Consider the following 15,603-nt stretch of genomic DNA (forward strand, 5'->3'; position numbering starts at 1 on the left):
CGTTCACAGCCGCTGAGGGCGTGCTTCNCAAGATATCAGGGGCGTGAAAAGCGGTCCATTGTGCTCCACATTTGACTTGCATTTTATTTTGTGTAAACGTCTGCTGTTGTTTCCTCCATCCTTTGAGTTGTCAGCGGGGCTATTCATTTGGTTGCATAGACACGGAGGGTTCAACCTCCCCTCCCCTCCCCTCCTCTCTCATTCACGAGTAGTAGCATCGGTCGTAGTTGTACCCGGCGGGCGGTGACTGACATATCGGCGTTGGGCTGCGGACCGTGCCACACTCCCCCCTCCCCCAACAACGACAACTGCCATCACCACGGCCTCAGCACCGCCACTCTTCTCATTTTTTTGTTCAAATTTTGTTTTCTTCTATCGTGCCTCTGCGTGCGAAACGTCCTCTTGCACTCACACTGGGCGCACTCACGGATACGCCGCTCTCTTTCATTTTCCTGTCCCTTCCCTCCCCTCCTTTGAGCACCTTTGCGGGTACCTCTGACAGCGTTGTTCTTTGCTCGTCCGCCTCTCTTCTTCCCCCCTACACAAACACACGCACGCACGCACAAATTTGAGGTTTGTAGTGGCAAAAAGTGAGAAGTGCTGCTGCGGACTGCGTTGTGTGTTGTTGACATCATTGCTACCCCTTTCTGTGCATGTATGTGTGTGTGCGTGTGCTTGGTGCGCGTCTTGCTGCGCTGCTGCCTCCCGTGGATCGCCTTCTCTCCTGTCTGTTGCGTCTCTCCTGATCTTCGCCGGCTTAGTGTCACACTCTTCTCTTCACCTTTCGTTCCTTCTTCTCCCCTTTTAACCCGCTATCGACACCAACGAGCACGGACAGGCTCCGGTCGTGTCATCACAGGCGTGATCCGGCGGGCAGAGGGTGCGAGTGGGCCGTATCAGCATATCTCACCGTCAACATTCATGCACTCCGAGCCGTCGATCCCCTTTTTGATCACCACCCCGCCCCCGCCCCGCACATACCCGTATATAGCGTAAACGGAAGGCAGTAGAGCGTACTCCCGCAGGCCATTGCGTACTCTCTCTCTCTTTGGCGTCTCCGCTTCTGCTTCAAGGAACTTGGTTTGACTTTCTTGACGTTTTGCCTCACGCACTCCGGCACACCCGACCACGCAGCCGGGACCAGCGATGCTGCGGCACCTGCGCATGGCCCCAGCCACCAAGAGGCCGCCCAGGTTGGAGGGGCAGCTTTTTGGTATGATCCAGGAGTGGTGTCGGCCTCTCTACCGCTACCGCATTCCGCACACCTCGACACCTCGTGACCGCGTGTGCACATGCGCCTACCCGCTCTACACCCTACGCTCCTCTCGACGCTCCCCGTATGACGAGCCAACCGTGTACACGTCGGCACACGAGGCCATTCATGTGACTGGTGCTGGCGCGCCATCCACCAGCGATGCTCCCGCACTCTCTTGGAGGTTGTCTGGGTGCTCCTCGCCTGTCTACACGTCGGCCCCGGCCACCGCGAAAGGCTGCGCCGCTGCCTCGTCTTTCCTTTCGTCGTTCGGACGGCTTCCATCCCTGCGTGCCCGCTGGGCTGTGCGGCGGCGAGGATCACGCCAGGCTGCTGTCCCCCCGACCACCCCTTTAGCACCACCCCCGCAGTCGTCCGAGGCGTGCTACCGGTGCAACATATGTGATGGTCTGCAAGGCCACGCAGAGGCGAGCGACGGCGCGCTGACAACTTCTAGCGGATCCACTGGCACTGGTGCCGCATCGACAGAGCATGCAACCACCACAGCTACCACGTCGTCAGCCGAGTGGAATGAAGAGGATGAAGGCGAAGGGACCACCGGCGTCGCTGCGGCCTCGCCTGACAGCAGCGTGGACGAGCGCTACGGTTACACCATCTCCACTGACATCGCCAACACTGCCATGGAGGGCGCCGAAGTGGCGGAGCTCCGGCACCTGGACCCGTTCCACGTCGAGGTCTTCGGAGGACCGTCGTGGTCGGCGCTGACGAAGCGAATCGCGCGGGAGGTGCAGGCACAGTTCACCCGATGCGGCCTGCGCAAGCGAGACGTCTCGCGGTACGCCGCCCAGGCAGCCCTTAACAGTGAGATGAGTCGCCAGACGTACAAGTTGTGGGTGCGCCAAGGGTCGCGCCACATTCGTGAAAGGCAGCTGCAGTCGACCACGTCTGCCACTGCCATTGGCTCCTCTTCGCCGAAGTCCCAGCTCTCCGTTGCACCATCCGAGCAGGCGATAATCAAAGGCAAGCTGGACACGCTCCACACAGCCTGCTACCTCGCCCGCTACGCGATGGCCGCCTACGGGCTGCCCTTTGAGCTCAACTACTTTTCCAGCTTGCGTGAGCTGTCGAAGCTCATGGCAGAGCCTCACCGGCGCTACGTCTGCGCCAACTCTGAGGAGCAGCTCGAGTCAATGCGCCGCATGCTGCAGGGCGAGGAGCCGAACGCGTTGCTTGAGTGTGTGGCAAGTCGCTACTCCCTTCGCGTAGGTCAATCTTGCTGGGCCCTCTTCCTGGACCACGCTACGAACCGAGTCGTGCTCACCTTCCGCGGCTCGCTGACGCCGGCAGACATCGTGGTGGATGTGACAGAGGGCTATGCCAACGTCGTGCTGGAGCGCGTTCCTATGGATGGGGCAACGACGGCCACCGGCATCGACCCATCGCCGCAACTGTGCACAGCAATTCCGCTGGGCTTCTACGAGTCCGTCATCGAGGCGGGTGCTCAGCTGCTCCCTCTCCTGCGTACCATCCACAGCCAATACAGCACCTACCAGCTTTGCATCACCGGACACTCTCTGGGCGGTATCCAGGCCTCTCTCTTTCACCTTCTGTACTGCGGGCCGTGGCGCGCGGTGCTGCACTCGTCAACGACGCTGATGCGCCGCGCAAAGACGCTCATGTGCCCCTCTTCGCTGCCTTCGGCGCCGCCTCCTGCCTCTGCAGCCATCGCGTCCGCTGACACAGCGACGGCCACGGCCAGCGCTGCCGCGCATGTGCCTTTTACCAAGACAGTGACTTGCACATTTGGTGCCGCCCCGGTCGTGGAGCGGCGTGTCGCTCCACTGCTGAATGTGTGGCTGCACCAGGAGGAGCAGCGCTCTGGAAGTCGTCTTCTGGCCTTCAGCAATGGCATGGACGTATGTTCCCGGCTACAGTTGCGGTCGCTTCAGGACGCCTTTCTGCAGCAATACGCGCGGCCGACGGAGGAGAGTCTGTCTAGCGACGACAGGGCTGCCGTCTATGACACCGGAGCTGCGGTCGCAGGGGTGTCCGACCAATCCGTACCCCTGCTCGCCATTCCTGGCTCGTTGTACAACATGACATCCGGGACGCGCCGCCGCCATCTCCTTGCCGTTCCCCTTACCGCCACCGCGGTGCGTGAGCAGGTGGTCCTCATTCCTGAAGCGGTCTTGCATCACTACCCCTCGCTCTATCTGCGCAACCTTAACGAGCTGCTGCGTCGGTATAGGACCAAGTGGCAGTCCATCTGCGACGATGCTACGACGACGCCGACCGCAACTGCCACCGCGGCAGCTGTAGCACTGTCAAGGGACAACCCCTCACGCGAGATCCGTGGGGGGTGATGGTGTGTATGCGCGCTGAGGGGAGAGGGCTGGCCGGTCCCAGGAGCACACAGGCCCACACCCTCACCTCCTCGATTTCCTTTGCAGCTTTGCTGCCGCCGTGCGTTGTCGCCGTCTCTCCCCCCACCACTTCTCTCTGCGGGTGTGTTTGGCCCTCGTCTTCTCTTCATCGTATTGTCCACCCCGTTTTCGTTTTCCTGTGTCCTCTTTCCCCCGTCACCTTCTCCGTTGTCCTCGCCCTACCCGTGTCTGTTTCTGTGTGCGCGCGCACGTGTGTGTGTGTGTGCCTCGTGCTCACTGCCGCCTCCACCGCCTTCTGTTTATCGTTGTGCATATATTCTCTCGCCCCCCCTCTGACTCTCGCACTCTCCCTCCCCCACCATCTCGGGTCTTTCACCACCACAGCAACGCAGTTCAGACACCCTGCGAAGCAGAGTGAAAGAGCAGGGTGGTGTATGTGTGTGTGTCGGAGAGAGGGGTGGTGTGGGTTGCGATACGAAGTTGTGAGCGTCGGGCAGACACGTGCCCTCCTCCCCGAGCGGGACGTGAGCGTGCGCTAGTAAGGGAGTGGTGAGACGGTAGACACGGGGGCACGCAGCGACGAGGTGCTGTGCCATCGCAGCAACAAGCCCTCTCCATCCTCCTCCTTTTGCTGTGCGTCTTTTGAACTCGTCCGGTGCGCCTTTCCGGCAGCCTCGCCCGACGTCGGTGCGGTCCATGTCGCTCTCCTGCCTGCTCATCATCCCCCCACCCTTCACCGTACTCTTTGTACCTCCCTTTCCCTCTCTATCTCGCGCGCACACACGTGCTGAACCCCTGCCTCGCTCCGCATTGTTTCTCTTTTGCGGTTGTCGGCCCCTCGATCACGATATCTTGCATGTGTGTGTGTGTCTGTCGAGTGACCCTCCTCTCCCCCCCCCTGCATGCAGCAGCTGCCCTCCTCTCGCTGTCATCCTTTCAGTGCGCTACACTGCCGCGGTGTCTTTAACACATGCTGTGACTTCCCTTTTCCTCGTCTATCCAGGGACACAGGTCATAGAGCTCTTTCTCATCTCCTGTAGTTTGCTGCAATCAGAGATCGCACGGAGTCCCTGCCGTCGTGGTGGACGAGGCCGACGCCGGTGCCTTGAACCGGAGCCCACCGTTGGCATTGGTATTGGTGGCCCCCTCCCTGCAGCAGCTCAATCGCCGCCATCCGCGTCATCGCCCTCGTCAAAGACGCGGCACCAGTGTGCCCTTCCACGAGCGTGTTCCTTTAGATCCCTCGCCACGGCAGGTATGAGCGCAGCGTACGGCGATGCAGGCGCTAGCGGGACGTTCGACACCCCATCTGCTACCCTCCGCAGGCCGGAGGCGGACGCAGCGACGGCCGCCTGGTTCCACGAGCTTGTAAAAGAGGTGGAGGAGGTCGGGGACGCCGAGGTGAATCGCGCTCGAGCGCCTCTGTTTGAGAAGGCGCACCGCCCGCACGTGTTCACAGCAGAGGAGCGACGACGCATGGATTGCTACGAGAGCATCGATTACGCTGAGGGCCAGTCCCTCGTTCACCGCGTCAGTGCCACTCGCCAAAGCAGCACGGAGGCGAAGGGGTGTCTGCGCCTGCTGATGTTCGTCTTGATCGGCCTCGCCGTTGGTGGTTGGTCCCTCTTGGTGTTTCAGACGCTCGACTACCTTGCAGAGGTGAAGCTGGATGCCGTGCAGGGGGTGGTGCGCAGCCGCAACAGCACTTACCCGCCCTTCAATGCGTCCAGATTCTACATGTCGGCGCTGCTCAACTCTGGTCAAGAGAGCGGCGACGTCGGAAAGACTGCGATAGTGCTACGCACGCTATCGTGGTCAGCGCTGCTGCACGGGGGCGTGCTGTACACGATGTGGGGCGTGCTGATGGCGCTTCTGTCGTCTCTCTGCTGCCTAGTCATGCCAAGCGCCGCTGGCAGCGGTATACCGGATGTGATGGCGTACCTCAACGGCGTCATGTTCCCGCGCATCTTCAACATTCGAAACCTGGTGGTCAAGACGCTCTCGTGCATCCTCGCGGTGAGTGCCGGTTTGCCGGTGGGGACGGAGGGGCCTATGATCCACATGGGCTCGCTCATTGGAGCCGGGCTCCCCACCGGCCGCAGCCGCTCTCTGGGGTGCAGCGCCACCTCCGTCTTCGACCTATTTCGCAATCCGCGCGATCAGCGTGACTTCATCTCCGCCGGCGCCGCCTGTGGCTTGACGAGCGCCTTTTCTAGCCCGCTGGGCGGGATGCTGTTCGTCCTGGAGGAGATGGCGACTCATTTCCCTGCCCGTCTCGCGTGGCTTGTCTTCCTCTCCTGTCTCTCGTGCATGTGGATCATCCAGACATGCAACTCCTTTTTATCTGGCTGGCACCTTGTCAACCGGTCCGCCATGGCGCTCGGTGATCTGCGCGAGGCGTCCATCGCGATGTTCTACATCGACACCGTGCCAGAGAACACGGTCTCCTTGTACACGTACACGTTCATCCCTACCGTGATGGTGGCGGTGTTGTCTGGCCCCTTGGCAGTGGCTTACACGGTCAGCAGCATCCGCTTCTCCCGCTGGCGCTCGCGCTGCCTCTTCCCCACGACGCTGTACCGTGTGCTGGAGCCGTGCGTGTTCGCATTTCTTTTCTCCACGGCCTGCTACGTGTTGCCCCTCTTCACACCGTGCGTGCCGACCCCACCGCACGTGCGGGAGAAGAAAGAGGCCCTACACGTGGAGCTCTTCACCGCATTCTGCGCACAGCCGGAAACAACCCATCACCCGCTCGCCACCCTCACGATGACCAGTCCTTACAACCTACTGCGCCTCCTGTTCTCGCGCCGCTCGGCGGGGCTCTTCCCGGTATGGTCGCTCCTCCTGCACCTCGCGATTTACGTGGTCGGTTCCAGCTACGCTGGTGGCATGTTCATCTCCTGCGGCACGGTCATCCCGTCGCTGCTCATCGGCGCGGTCGAGGGGCGCCTCATCGGCGTTCTTTTTCAGCGCCCGGTGTGGGCAGATGAGGGCGTGGTCGCCCTTATCGGGGCCGCCGCATACTTTGCCGGCATCTCCCGCCTCACCTTCGCCCTTGTCGTCGTCATGATGGAGTTGACGGCGGATGTGTCGCACATCACATGCCTCATGCTAGGTATCCTGCTCGCCAAGGGCATCGCGGACAAGTGCTGCCATTCCTTTTACCACGCCTCGCTGGAGGTGAAGGCGGTCCCCTTCCTCGAGGCACAGACGAGCATGCACCTACTCGACACATACACGGCTCGCGACATCATGACAAGCCCGGTTACCATGCTGGAGACGATGGACACCGTTCTGCACGTGGTCGAGGCGCTGACCATGACACGGCACAACGCCTTCCCTGTCGTGCAAGTCGGTGAGGCGGACCAAGCCTATGAGGGCATGATCACGCGCGCGCAGCTTCAGCTGCTGCTCTGGGTCGTGTACCTGCGCGAGATGGGTGATGCCTCCGAAGTACCCCTCGACGAGGAAGGTGATGACGATGGCGAGGCAGACGTCCGCGACGGCGCGACTGATGCGCGGAGCGGGATGGCGTCGGAGCAGGTCGACGCCGAGGACTTCATTCAATACCACGTCACGGCAGCGGAGCTGAAGCGCGTGCACGAGTTTCTTTTCTGGAACCGCCTGCCGAGCGTTCCCATGATGGAGCACCTGCCGCTGTCTGCCATCCGCTCATACATCGACCTTCGCCCGTACGTGGACAACAGTGCACCGTACGTGCAACAAGGCGTGTGCGTCTCGAGGGCGTACTACACCTTTCGCCATCTGGGACTGCGCCACCTGCCGGTGCTTGATCGGACACAGCGGGTGGTCGGGATACTGACCAGGGTGAGCTTTGTGGGCGATCGACTCATGGAGAAGGTCGGCGCACAACCCGCTGAGGACTTCGTCGACACCGAATGGAGAGGGTGATAAAGGGCAACGAACAGACCAAGTAGCAGCAGGGCCGCGGTCCCCTCGAGTGTCGCTGTAGCTGTTTCTCTGCGCCTACGTCTTCTGCGCTGCTCTCAAGAGGACACGGGGAAAGCCTTACCGGCGTCATTCCTCGCGTGTGTGTGTGCGTGTATGCTTCTGCTGCCTGCTGTATGCACTAGAACCTCCTGCTCCTTTATGGAGGCGGTACGACACCGCCAACGCCTGCGCGCACTCGGAGCTCATGTGCACGGTGCGTGCGCTGAGAATTTCCAGCCTGGAACGCTGAGAGAAGGGGCACAGAGAATAAAAGAGGGGGTGAGGGGTGGTGGTGGTTGGCTATTGAAGGCACCAGAGCAAGCGAAGCTTACCCTCTCTCCTCTCTAGCATTCTCCACAGTAGACTTGATACGGGTGCCGCTAACGGCGCCGTGTCTCTTCTCCTCGTGGCCACTGCGTGAGCTTGTGTGCACGGGGGTGGTGTGGGCCTACGCGAGCAAACTCGCCGCTGCGCCATCGTATGCCCGCCTCTCCCTTCTGACGTGCGCTGCGCCTCTTCCCGCCCCTCCACTTCCCTCTCCGTCACTGCTGGCTGGATCGCCCTCCCGTCTCCTTCGCTGGCCTTGCCTTGTGTGGCGGCGAATATGTGCACAGAGCCAAAGGCGCACGCAAACGCGTGAGGACGCTGAGTTCGTTCACAGACGCTGTGGGCGAGTAGGACACGCGCGCTGACATCGCCATCCACCTCACCCCCTCCTCTTTTTATTTCTCGTCCTGCTCCTCCTAGCCTCGCAGCGATGCTACGTGCATGTGGAATCACGGCATTCCTGTCACCCTTGTCTCCCCTCGCATCCCCGTCCACACCTTCCGCGGATGGTCCTCTACTGAGTGCTGCGGCGACAGACCGCGTCACGACACCAGTGTGGTGTGCCACCGGCGACCTCAAGAACGTACCAGAGGACTTTGTGGTGGTGGAGGTGGACCCGACAGGGCAGCGCACCGATACCGACGACTACAACTTTCTGTCTGCCAGCACATCAAACCCATCATCCTCCGTTACAGGCGTTCCGGTGGATGATCGAGCCGAAGCGGCCACCGTTTCCGGGCCCGATGCTGCGCTCGGGTTGCTGCCGCCCGTGTTGCCCCCGCAAGTCAAGAGTCTGGGTGCATGCTCCCGCTCTGTGCAAGCGCTGCGAAGCACACTGACTGCGCACGCCCCAGAACTGCAGCGCTGCTTCGGGACTGTCGCAGAGGTGGCGACGCGTGCGTCATCTGCGTTCACTCAGGCGGCACTCTCCCTGCTCCTTCGAGACATCCGCGCCGCTGCTCAGGGCAGCTCAACGGCGCCGCGTGATGCGGCGTCGACTGCGTCTTGTGCGGCGGAGGCGAGTCTGCCGTGGTGGAGGGCGGCGGCGCACACGCTCGGCCATTTCACGGACAAGCGGGAACGGCAGCTGATGCACTTGATGGTGCGTTGGTGCTTTCCCCACCTCCGCGCTTGCGCCAATGCACCGCCGTCGCCGCGTGCCGCTGACGGCATCTCGCCAGGTGACAACGCCTCTGTGATTTCATGCTCCCTGGACCTGCATTATGTGCTGTTTTGCGCGGCGCTTGGTTGTGAGGCAGCGCTGTGCATCGCAAGGTGGTCCGTAGGGGCACAGGCAGAACGCCAGGGGCGGAGCTTGAGTGATGAGGACCGCGCAGAGCTGCGCAAGCTCTTCAACAGCGACGACAGCGAAGCTTGGCCTGGTTTGGGGGCGCGCACGGGTGCTGCAGCAAAGGAGCTGTGCTGCACCTCTTTCGACTCGCTGACTGAAGCAATGCGGCGGCAGCCACCAGGTGCATCGGCAATGTGTACCGCTGCGGAGTCGATGCCGCTGGTTTCCGAGAAGGATGTGCGGCGACAGGTGCACGAGCTGCTTCGCCGCTTCTATCCGTTTGTGCATTGTCAAGTACGCGGGGGACGCGCCACCCTACGCTTTCGCACTCGCCCCGACGGCGGCAACGAGACGCTAACGAGCGATGCAGCTGTGCGCTCGATACGCAGCGCCGGCACTGGAGTCGGGGCTCGGCGCACCCGCGCCGAGATGGAGGGCCAGTCAGGGGACGCGTCGCCCCTGTCGACTGCACCGGTGTCCAACAGCGCTGCTCCAGCGTATGTACACATCGTTGTGAGAAAGCGCAACTTGGACACGGCGGAGATGCGCCAGCTGCTGGGCGAGTACTTTGGCGTGAAGGACAGCGCCGTTTGCGTGGCAGGCATGAAGGACAAAAAGGCGATCTCGGTGCAGCGGTGCTCTGTCCCTGTGGCCGCCACAGACGAAGCGCAGAGTCGCGTACGCGCGCTCTTGACGAGCGCCGCAGCTGTCCAGCCTGTCACGCTGCGCTGGCCGGCAGACCCGCAGCAGAGCTATGCTGTGCTCCTTCGTGCGAGTGCCTCTAGTGTGCCAGTGCATCTCGGGGAGCTTTCTGGAAACTGGTTCTCGCTACGTGTTCGCGACGTGCGCTGGGCTGGCGAAGCAGATCGCAGGATGTGGCGGTCGCCGGCCACGGCGTGCGAGAACGCGCAGCAGCAGCAGCAGGAGGAGGAGGAAGAGGGGGAGCTCCGAGCATTTCTCCAGCGCCGCTTCGTGCGATGTGCAGAGGCGGGCTTCATCAACTACTTTGGCCAACAGCGCTTTAGTGAGACGGTGGAGCGCGTCGATGACCACACTGGCGTTCACCTCTTCGCCGCTCGCTGGGTAGCGGCAGTCCGCAGCCTGTTTCGCGCGTGCCCCGGGGTTTACAACGCGTTCCCCGACAAGATGGAGTCGCGCTTCGTGCCTAGCAACTCGCGCGACGCACAGGTGATGACGCACGCTCTACGGCAGACGTATCGCATGTACTTCTCCGACTGCCCGCTCAGCAGTGCCGACGTGCAGAACGAGAGTGAGGTGTGGACGCGCTTGTGCGAGAAGGCCATCACGGAGGGCGTACCATTCTACCTCAGATCCCTGTGGGTGCACGCCGGCCAGAGCGTTTTCTTCAACCTCGCCGCCTCCTACGTGGCCTCCAGGGGCGTGGCAAGAACCGAAATGACAGCGGCAGCACCGCCCTCGGGCGGCAGCGGTGGCCCCCAGGCCGCTTCTTCAGCGTCGTGCACGAGCAGTGGCAGCAGCACAGCCGAGCAGCCACTCGCGCCGCTCTCCTGTGACGTTCTTGCGAGCGCGCAGCTGCCGCTCGGTGGCTACCACGTGGATCGAGCTGCGCCGGACAGCACCCATCTCAGCGGCCCCGCGTCGACCGTGCTGTGGGCGCAGTGGAAGGACGCCGCCATCCAGCACGCCTTGCGGGAGCTGCGATGGACCTCGGCGCAAGGGTTTGAGCAGCGTCGCGTGGCTGGGGTGCCGGTGCCCGGCTCGTGGCGCGCAGTTGTTGCACGTCCCACCGATGCCTCCCTCGTGTGGGGAACAGAGGCGAGGCCCGAGGCGCGACGGCGCATCTGCAGCGATGGTTGCGGCGATGCTAGCGCGGACGCAGTGTACCGCTCTACAATCCAGCTTTCCTTTGGGTTGCCCTCGTCGTGCTACGCCACTGTCTTTCTGCGAGAGGTGCTGGGGTGCGACAAGTGGTGGTGATTACCGTACTCCTGGCCCCCCTACGAATATCACAGGTAGACACACATAAAAGCACACAACGCAAGCATGTGTACATGCACACCAGTCTGCGAAGAGAGTAGGCACGGACCGCAACCACGACACTGTGGATGCCAACCCTTTGCCCAAGCATTGTCGCATGACATGGGCTAGGGAACGCGCGTGCTGATGCTCAGCGACGTGCGTCGCTCTTGCTCTCCCCCTCTCTTGAACCATGCTCTCGTCTTCATTTTCTCCGCTGTCGCCCTAGGGCCTGCCGTCAGCGCTGCCGGGTGGTGCTGGGGCAGATGTGCGGGTGAGCGGCGAATGGGGTGGGTGAGTGATGGGAGGTCCCTTTCTGCCATCATGCGACGAGACTCTCCCTCTGCGGTGCTTTGCACGTCCGTCTACTGTCTTTCACCTGATCCGGGTTTCTCGTTTCTCGCGCCGGCGCCGTTCTCTCTATCCCCACTCGCGCACACATGCGCCCATGCACGTGGATGTAGATCAAACCCCTTGCCGGTGCCGCACACAGAGGACTGGGCCGGCGTGTCCAGCTCATCGCAGGTTGTGTCTGTTTTTTTTTTCGCCTTGTGTCGCTGCCCACGCCAAATCGCCCGTCCCCCGCCCTCCGTCCTCCGCAACACAAAAAGAAAAAGAAAACGGTGACGAGACACTGCTGGTCTCGCGTGCGTTGCCCTTGTTCAAGCTGTGAGAGCGAGTCGCCCGCGCTTCACACGTCGCGGCGGCGAACCTGCCGTTTTCCGCTGCTTCTCTCGCCATCACCCTCTTGCCCTCTCGCCCTCTGCTAGCGAGGAGGAGAGGGAAGGGGTGAGAGGGGTCTCTTCGTGGGATGCGCGCCGCGGCGCTGAACCACGTCTGAAGGACGAAGCCTCTCCTTTTTTTCTCAGGACTTCATCATATGCGCCAACCCGCTTGTGCGCGTGCCGACGGTGCCCTCGCTAATCTTGTCTGTGTCTGTTCTGGCGCCTTTGAGGTGTGCGCCTCCGTACGACCTGCATCCTGCGGCGTGCATCTTCTCTTCCCTTGACGCACATACGTGGCAGCGCAGGTGTGATCCGTGAGAAGGGGACGAACAAGTCATTCGCTTCGCACGCTCCTCCTCTTCCACAAGAGCATCGAGCACCACTTCACGCGCGCCCACTCGCACACACAGGTACCTTTGTGGTGTCATACCCTCTCCACCCCGTCTCGCTCTCTTTCTCTTACCCTCCCGACACACACACACACACCGCGAGGTAGCAGAGACGGGAGGGATGGACGTCGGACGCGAGGGCCACTCGGGCCTGTACACCATGCACTTCTCCACGGTGTTCCCGGCGGAGAAGGCAGCACAGGAGAAGACGAACAGCACGGCAACAAACTCGTCCTCCTCGTCCCCGCCACCAGCACCGATGTCCTCGGATGGCGGCAAGCCCAGCGCGAGCGGCAGTCCGTGCTGCTCTCTCTCCCAGTTCAGCCAGTGGCACATGCTGATCCGCGTGGACGTGGAAAACGAGATGTTCTTTGTGAAAGGCGACGCCAAGGTGTTCTCGCCAACACCGTCGCTGACCAGCGGGATGGCACGCGGCATTAACCGCGACGGCACACCCGCGCAGAGCTCGACGTCGCCGGACGGCATCCCGATTGTACCGGTGCATCAGAAGGATCGGCGGTGCAGTGTTGCCATCGGGAGCTACTACCGTCAAGCCGAGGGCCTCGATACTGCGGCCACAATGCCGTCTTCGTCTATGCTTGGCTTGGAAGTGCGGATGCCGCGACTCGAGGCGGCCGTCCTGGGACTTGCGGAGCCGGAGATGCTGACGGACGTTGTGCTGAACTGCTCAGGACACAAGTCGTGCGGGTGGTACATGGGTGCCGTAACGGTGACGGCGGAAGGCAAGGCGGTAGAGACGCCGCAGACGATTCGGTTTCTCCTGAAACCCTTCTATGGCCACCGATGCGCGCAATGCCTCGACCCCGTCTACGCCATCGGCTACACATGCGAGCACTGCCAGGTGCCGCACTACTGCTCCCGGGATTGCATGAATGCGCACATGAAGCGGCACCATAAGCTCTTGTGTCCGCTGCTGTATGACAAGTACCGCTGCCAGTCTGGTGAGGTGGTGACGGAGGTGCCGGATGGGTCGGCGCTCGTGGCGTGGTGGCGCTGCCTCGAACACGGCACCTTCAGCGTGTTGGTGGACCCCAACAACTCCCTCGGCTACGCGATTGAGCTCACGCTGAACGTGCTCAAGTCGGCGCGGCAGGAAGGCCTGCAGTATCGTCTGGTGTCTTCCACGACCCTGACGTCGTCGCCGCCGCACGAGGAGGTGGCGCGATTTGCCTGTGTGCTGCTGCGCGAGGTGAACCGCAGCGCCATCCTCGAGGGCTGCGCGCCGCTCGCGGCGGCTTGCCTCGACTACCTCTACGTCTTCAGCCCGACCGCCGACTTCGCCATCCAGGCGCATATACTCTTCTTCACCACCTTCCACTGCGAGGACCTCGACGTGCCGATCGACACCTTCGAGGAGTATGTCTCCTACGCCCGTCCCCTGCACGCGCTGGCGTCACTGCAGATCAACTACGCTCTCAAGAGCACGATCCCGGCAGAGTTCTGGCGCCGCGTAAAGGTCGCGAAGGACTCGATCGCCTCGTTGCTGGCGGTGACCAACGTCGTGCCCAGCGGCGGGGTGGAGGGGCTGAAGGAGATCATTACGGCGCAACAGCGCGACGCGCTCATGATGCTGTCGCGCATCTTTGTGATGATGGCAGCGCGCGCCCCGGAGAGTGAGTGCCAGCGCTGGCTGGAGCAGGCAGAGCGCTGCCTGAGTCAGTGCCAGGATGGGCTGGCGGTGCCCAACTCCTTCGAGATGGATGCCATGATATGCTTCCGCCGCGCCGCCCTCTTGCTCCTATTTAAAACTGACGCGAAGACGGAGGAGGCCAAGACGCAGCGAAAGAAAGGCGAGTCGTTCCTAAAGCTGCGCCAGAAGCCCGCGGCTGATACAGCGAGCATGCAGCAGCAGAATGGCGTGGAGGAGGGCGAGCAGGCCAAGGTGGATGTCAAGAAGGTTTAGGCAGACAGAGGGATAGAGAAAGGCGTGTGTGTGTGTGGGGGGGGAAGCAGACAGCGGAAGAGCATGGGCCTGCACATGCGGGGTGTGCAGGAGATGAGAAGGTGGGATGGGATATGGATGATGAGGGAGCTTGAACAGCCCCTTCTCGAGGCGCCTTTGCGTGCACGGGGAGCTTTGGCGACCGATCTCGTCCCCCCACGAATCCTCTTCCCCACATCGCCCTCCGTCGCTTCTCGGTCTTCATCTTGAACCTCCTCCTTCCGCTGTTTCTCCTACTCTCCCCGGCGGACCAGGTGGGTTCTGTGCACCGGCGTTGTCCCCTCCCCCCTTCCTGAGGAAGAGGTCCTGGACAGGCGTGGAGAGGGTGGAGGATGCCAAACAGTCGCGTGTTCTCTCCTGCCCTTCATCCTTTGATGTGATTTTGTTTTGTGTACTCGCGTCCGCGTTGTGGTGGTCGGTGGCGTTGGTGGTGTCGCTCGTGAGCTGGCGGACGCGCGGCTGTGTATGGGTGTGCGTAGCTCGAGGGCTGGAGAGGAAGGGGAGGGGGGAGGCTGGCACATTGCAGCGCGCGCACATCTGTGTCTCTCGCTGGATGGGAAAGATGTGAGAAAGGGAGCAGAGAGCGAAGCACCCGAACCGGGACTGGGCAGGGGTTGCTTGCACGCTCGTTCACGAAAGGTGGCATGGCACACAGGCGCAGATGGGCACTGGGACGCGTCGACGCACACACAGGCACCCTTGCAGGACCCATTTTTCGTCGAGCTCTGTAGTGGGACACAAGGCGCGTCTACCACGTAAGGACTGCGTGCACGCGTGCGAGTCTCATGTGCCCGTTCTGTGTCTGCCTCATCGATTCCTTCGTGCTTTGTCTTCTCCCATCAGAGGGGCCTAGGCGTGTTGCTGGCGGGGGCTTCCGGCTGACTCGGGGATAGCCCTCGCCATGCGCGTAAGATGGATAGCAGAGAGGCGGTGCGCCAGCCGTTTTGTCTTCACCGCAGGATCTCCTCGTCTCTCCTGCCGTCTCTCTCAATTTGTCGGCCGCGTCTCCGCACTTCTTCCGCCTCCCTCTCATCTTCTTTCGCCTTTGGGCCGTTGCTGGCGTGTTTCCCTCCGCCCCCCTTCCCCCGACTGCTTGCTTTGTGTCGCCTCGCCTCTGTTCTACTCTTGCCGCCCGTGTTGTCGACGATGCGGCTGATTCTTGCTCTGGGATTTGTTGTCTAGCTAAGTGCCACCTTTTAACCAGCAATGAAGAAAGACCCTACGCAGGGCGGTCGTGCCCCCCCCCCCCCCGCCTCCTCCTCTTCCACCTTCTCCCGCGTTGCCCTTCAGTGCGCGTGTGCGTGCTCGTCTCTGCGTCACTCTGTCTTCTCTCCTCTCTCTCCCTTTCTTTCTAAAGAGGCC

The 15,603-nt window shown here is 62.0% G+C and overlaps 4 protein-coding genes across 4 annotated transcripts; all 4 read left to right on the forward strand.

Moving 5' to 3' along the window:
• Positions 1-1,146: 1,146 nt before the first annotated feature.
• On the forward strand, positions 1,147-3,576 carry LMXM_31_3360 (conserved hypothetical protein; the record flags this gene model as incomplete). Its single annotated transcript, XM_003878138.1, has 1 exon — positions 1,147-3,576. One exon carries the CDS (start codon positions 1,147-1,149, stop codon positions 3,574-3,576), a length of 2,430 nt encoding a protein of 809 aa, XP_003878187.1.
• A 1,278-nt stretch (positions 3,577-4,854) lies between these two features.
• Positions 4,855-7,509, forward strand: LMXM_31_3370 (putative chloride channel protein; the record flags this gene model as incomplete). The annotated part of the gene is made up of 1 exon (XM_003878139.1): positions 4,855-7,509. One exon carries the CDS (start codon positions 4,855-4,857, stop codon positions 7,507-7,509), a length of 2,655 nt encoding a protein of 884 aa, XP_003878188.1.
• Positions 7,510-8,965: 1,456 nt separating this feature from the next.
• On the forward strand, positions 8,966-11,125 carry LMXM_31_3380 (conserved hypothetical protein; the record flags this gene model as incomplete). The annotated part of the gene is made up of 1 exon (XM_003878140.1): positions 8,966-11,125. One exon carries the CDS (start codon positions 8,966-8,968, stop codon positions 11,123-11,125), a length of 2,160 nt encoding a protein of 719 aa, XP_003878189.1.
• A 1,274-nt stretch (positions 11,126-12,399) lies between these two features.
• On the forward strand, positions 12,400-14,202 carry LMXM_31_3390 (conserved hypothetical protein; the record flags this gene model as incomplete). The annotated part of the gene is made up of 1 exon (XM_003878141.1): positions 12,400-14,202. One exon carries the CDS (start codon positions 12,400-12,402, stop codon positions 14,200-14,202), a length of 1,803 nt encoding a protein of 600 aa, XP_003878190.1.
• Positions 14,203-15,603: the final 1,401 nt, after the last annotated feature.

This window comes from Leishmania mexicana, chromosome 31 (genome assembly GCF_000234665.1).
Source record: "Leishmania mexicana MHOM/GT/2001/U1103 complete genome, chromosome 31".
Lineage (NCBI taxonomy): Eukaryota > Euglenozoa > Kinetoplastea > Trypanosomatida > Trypanosomatidae > Leishmania > Leishmania mexicana.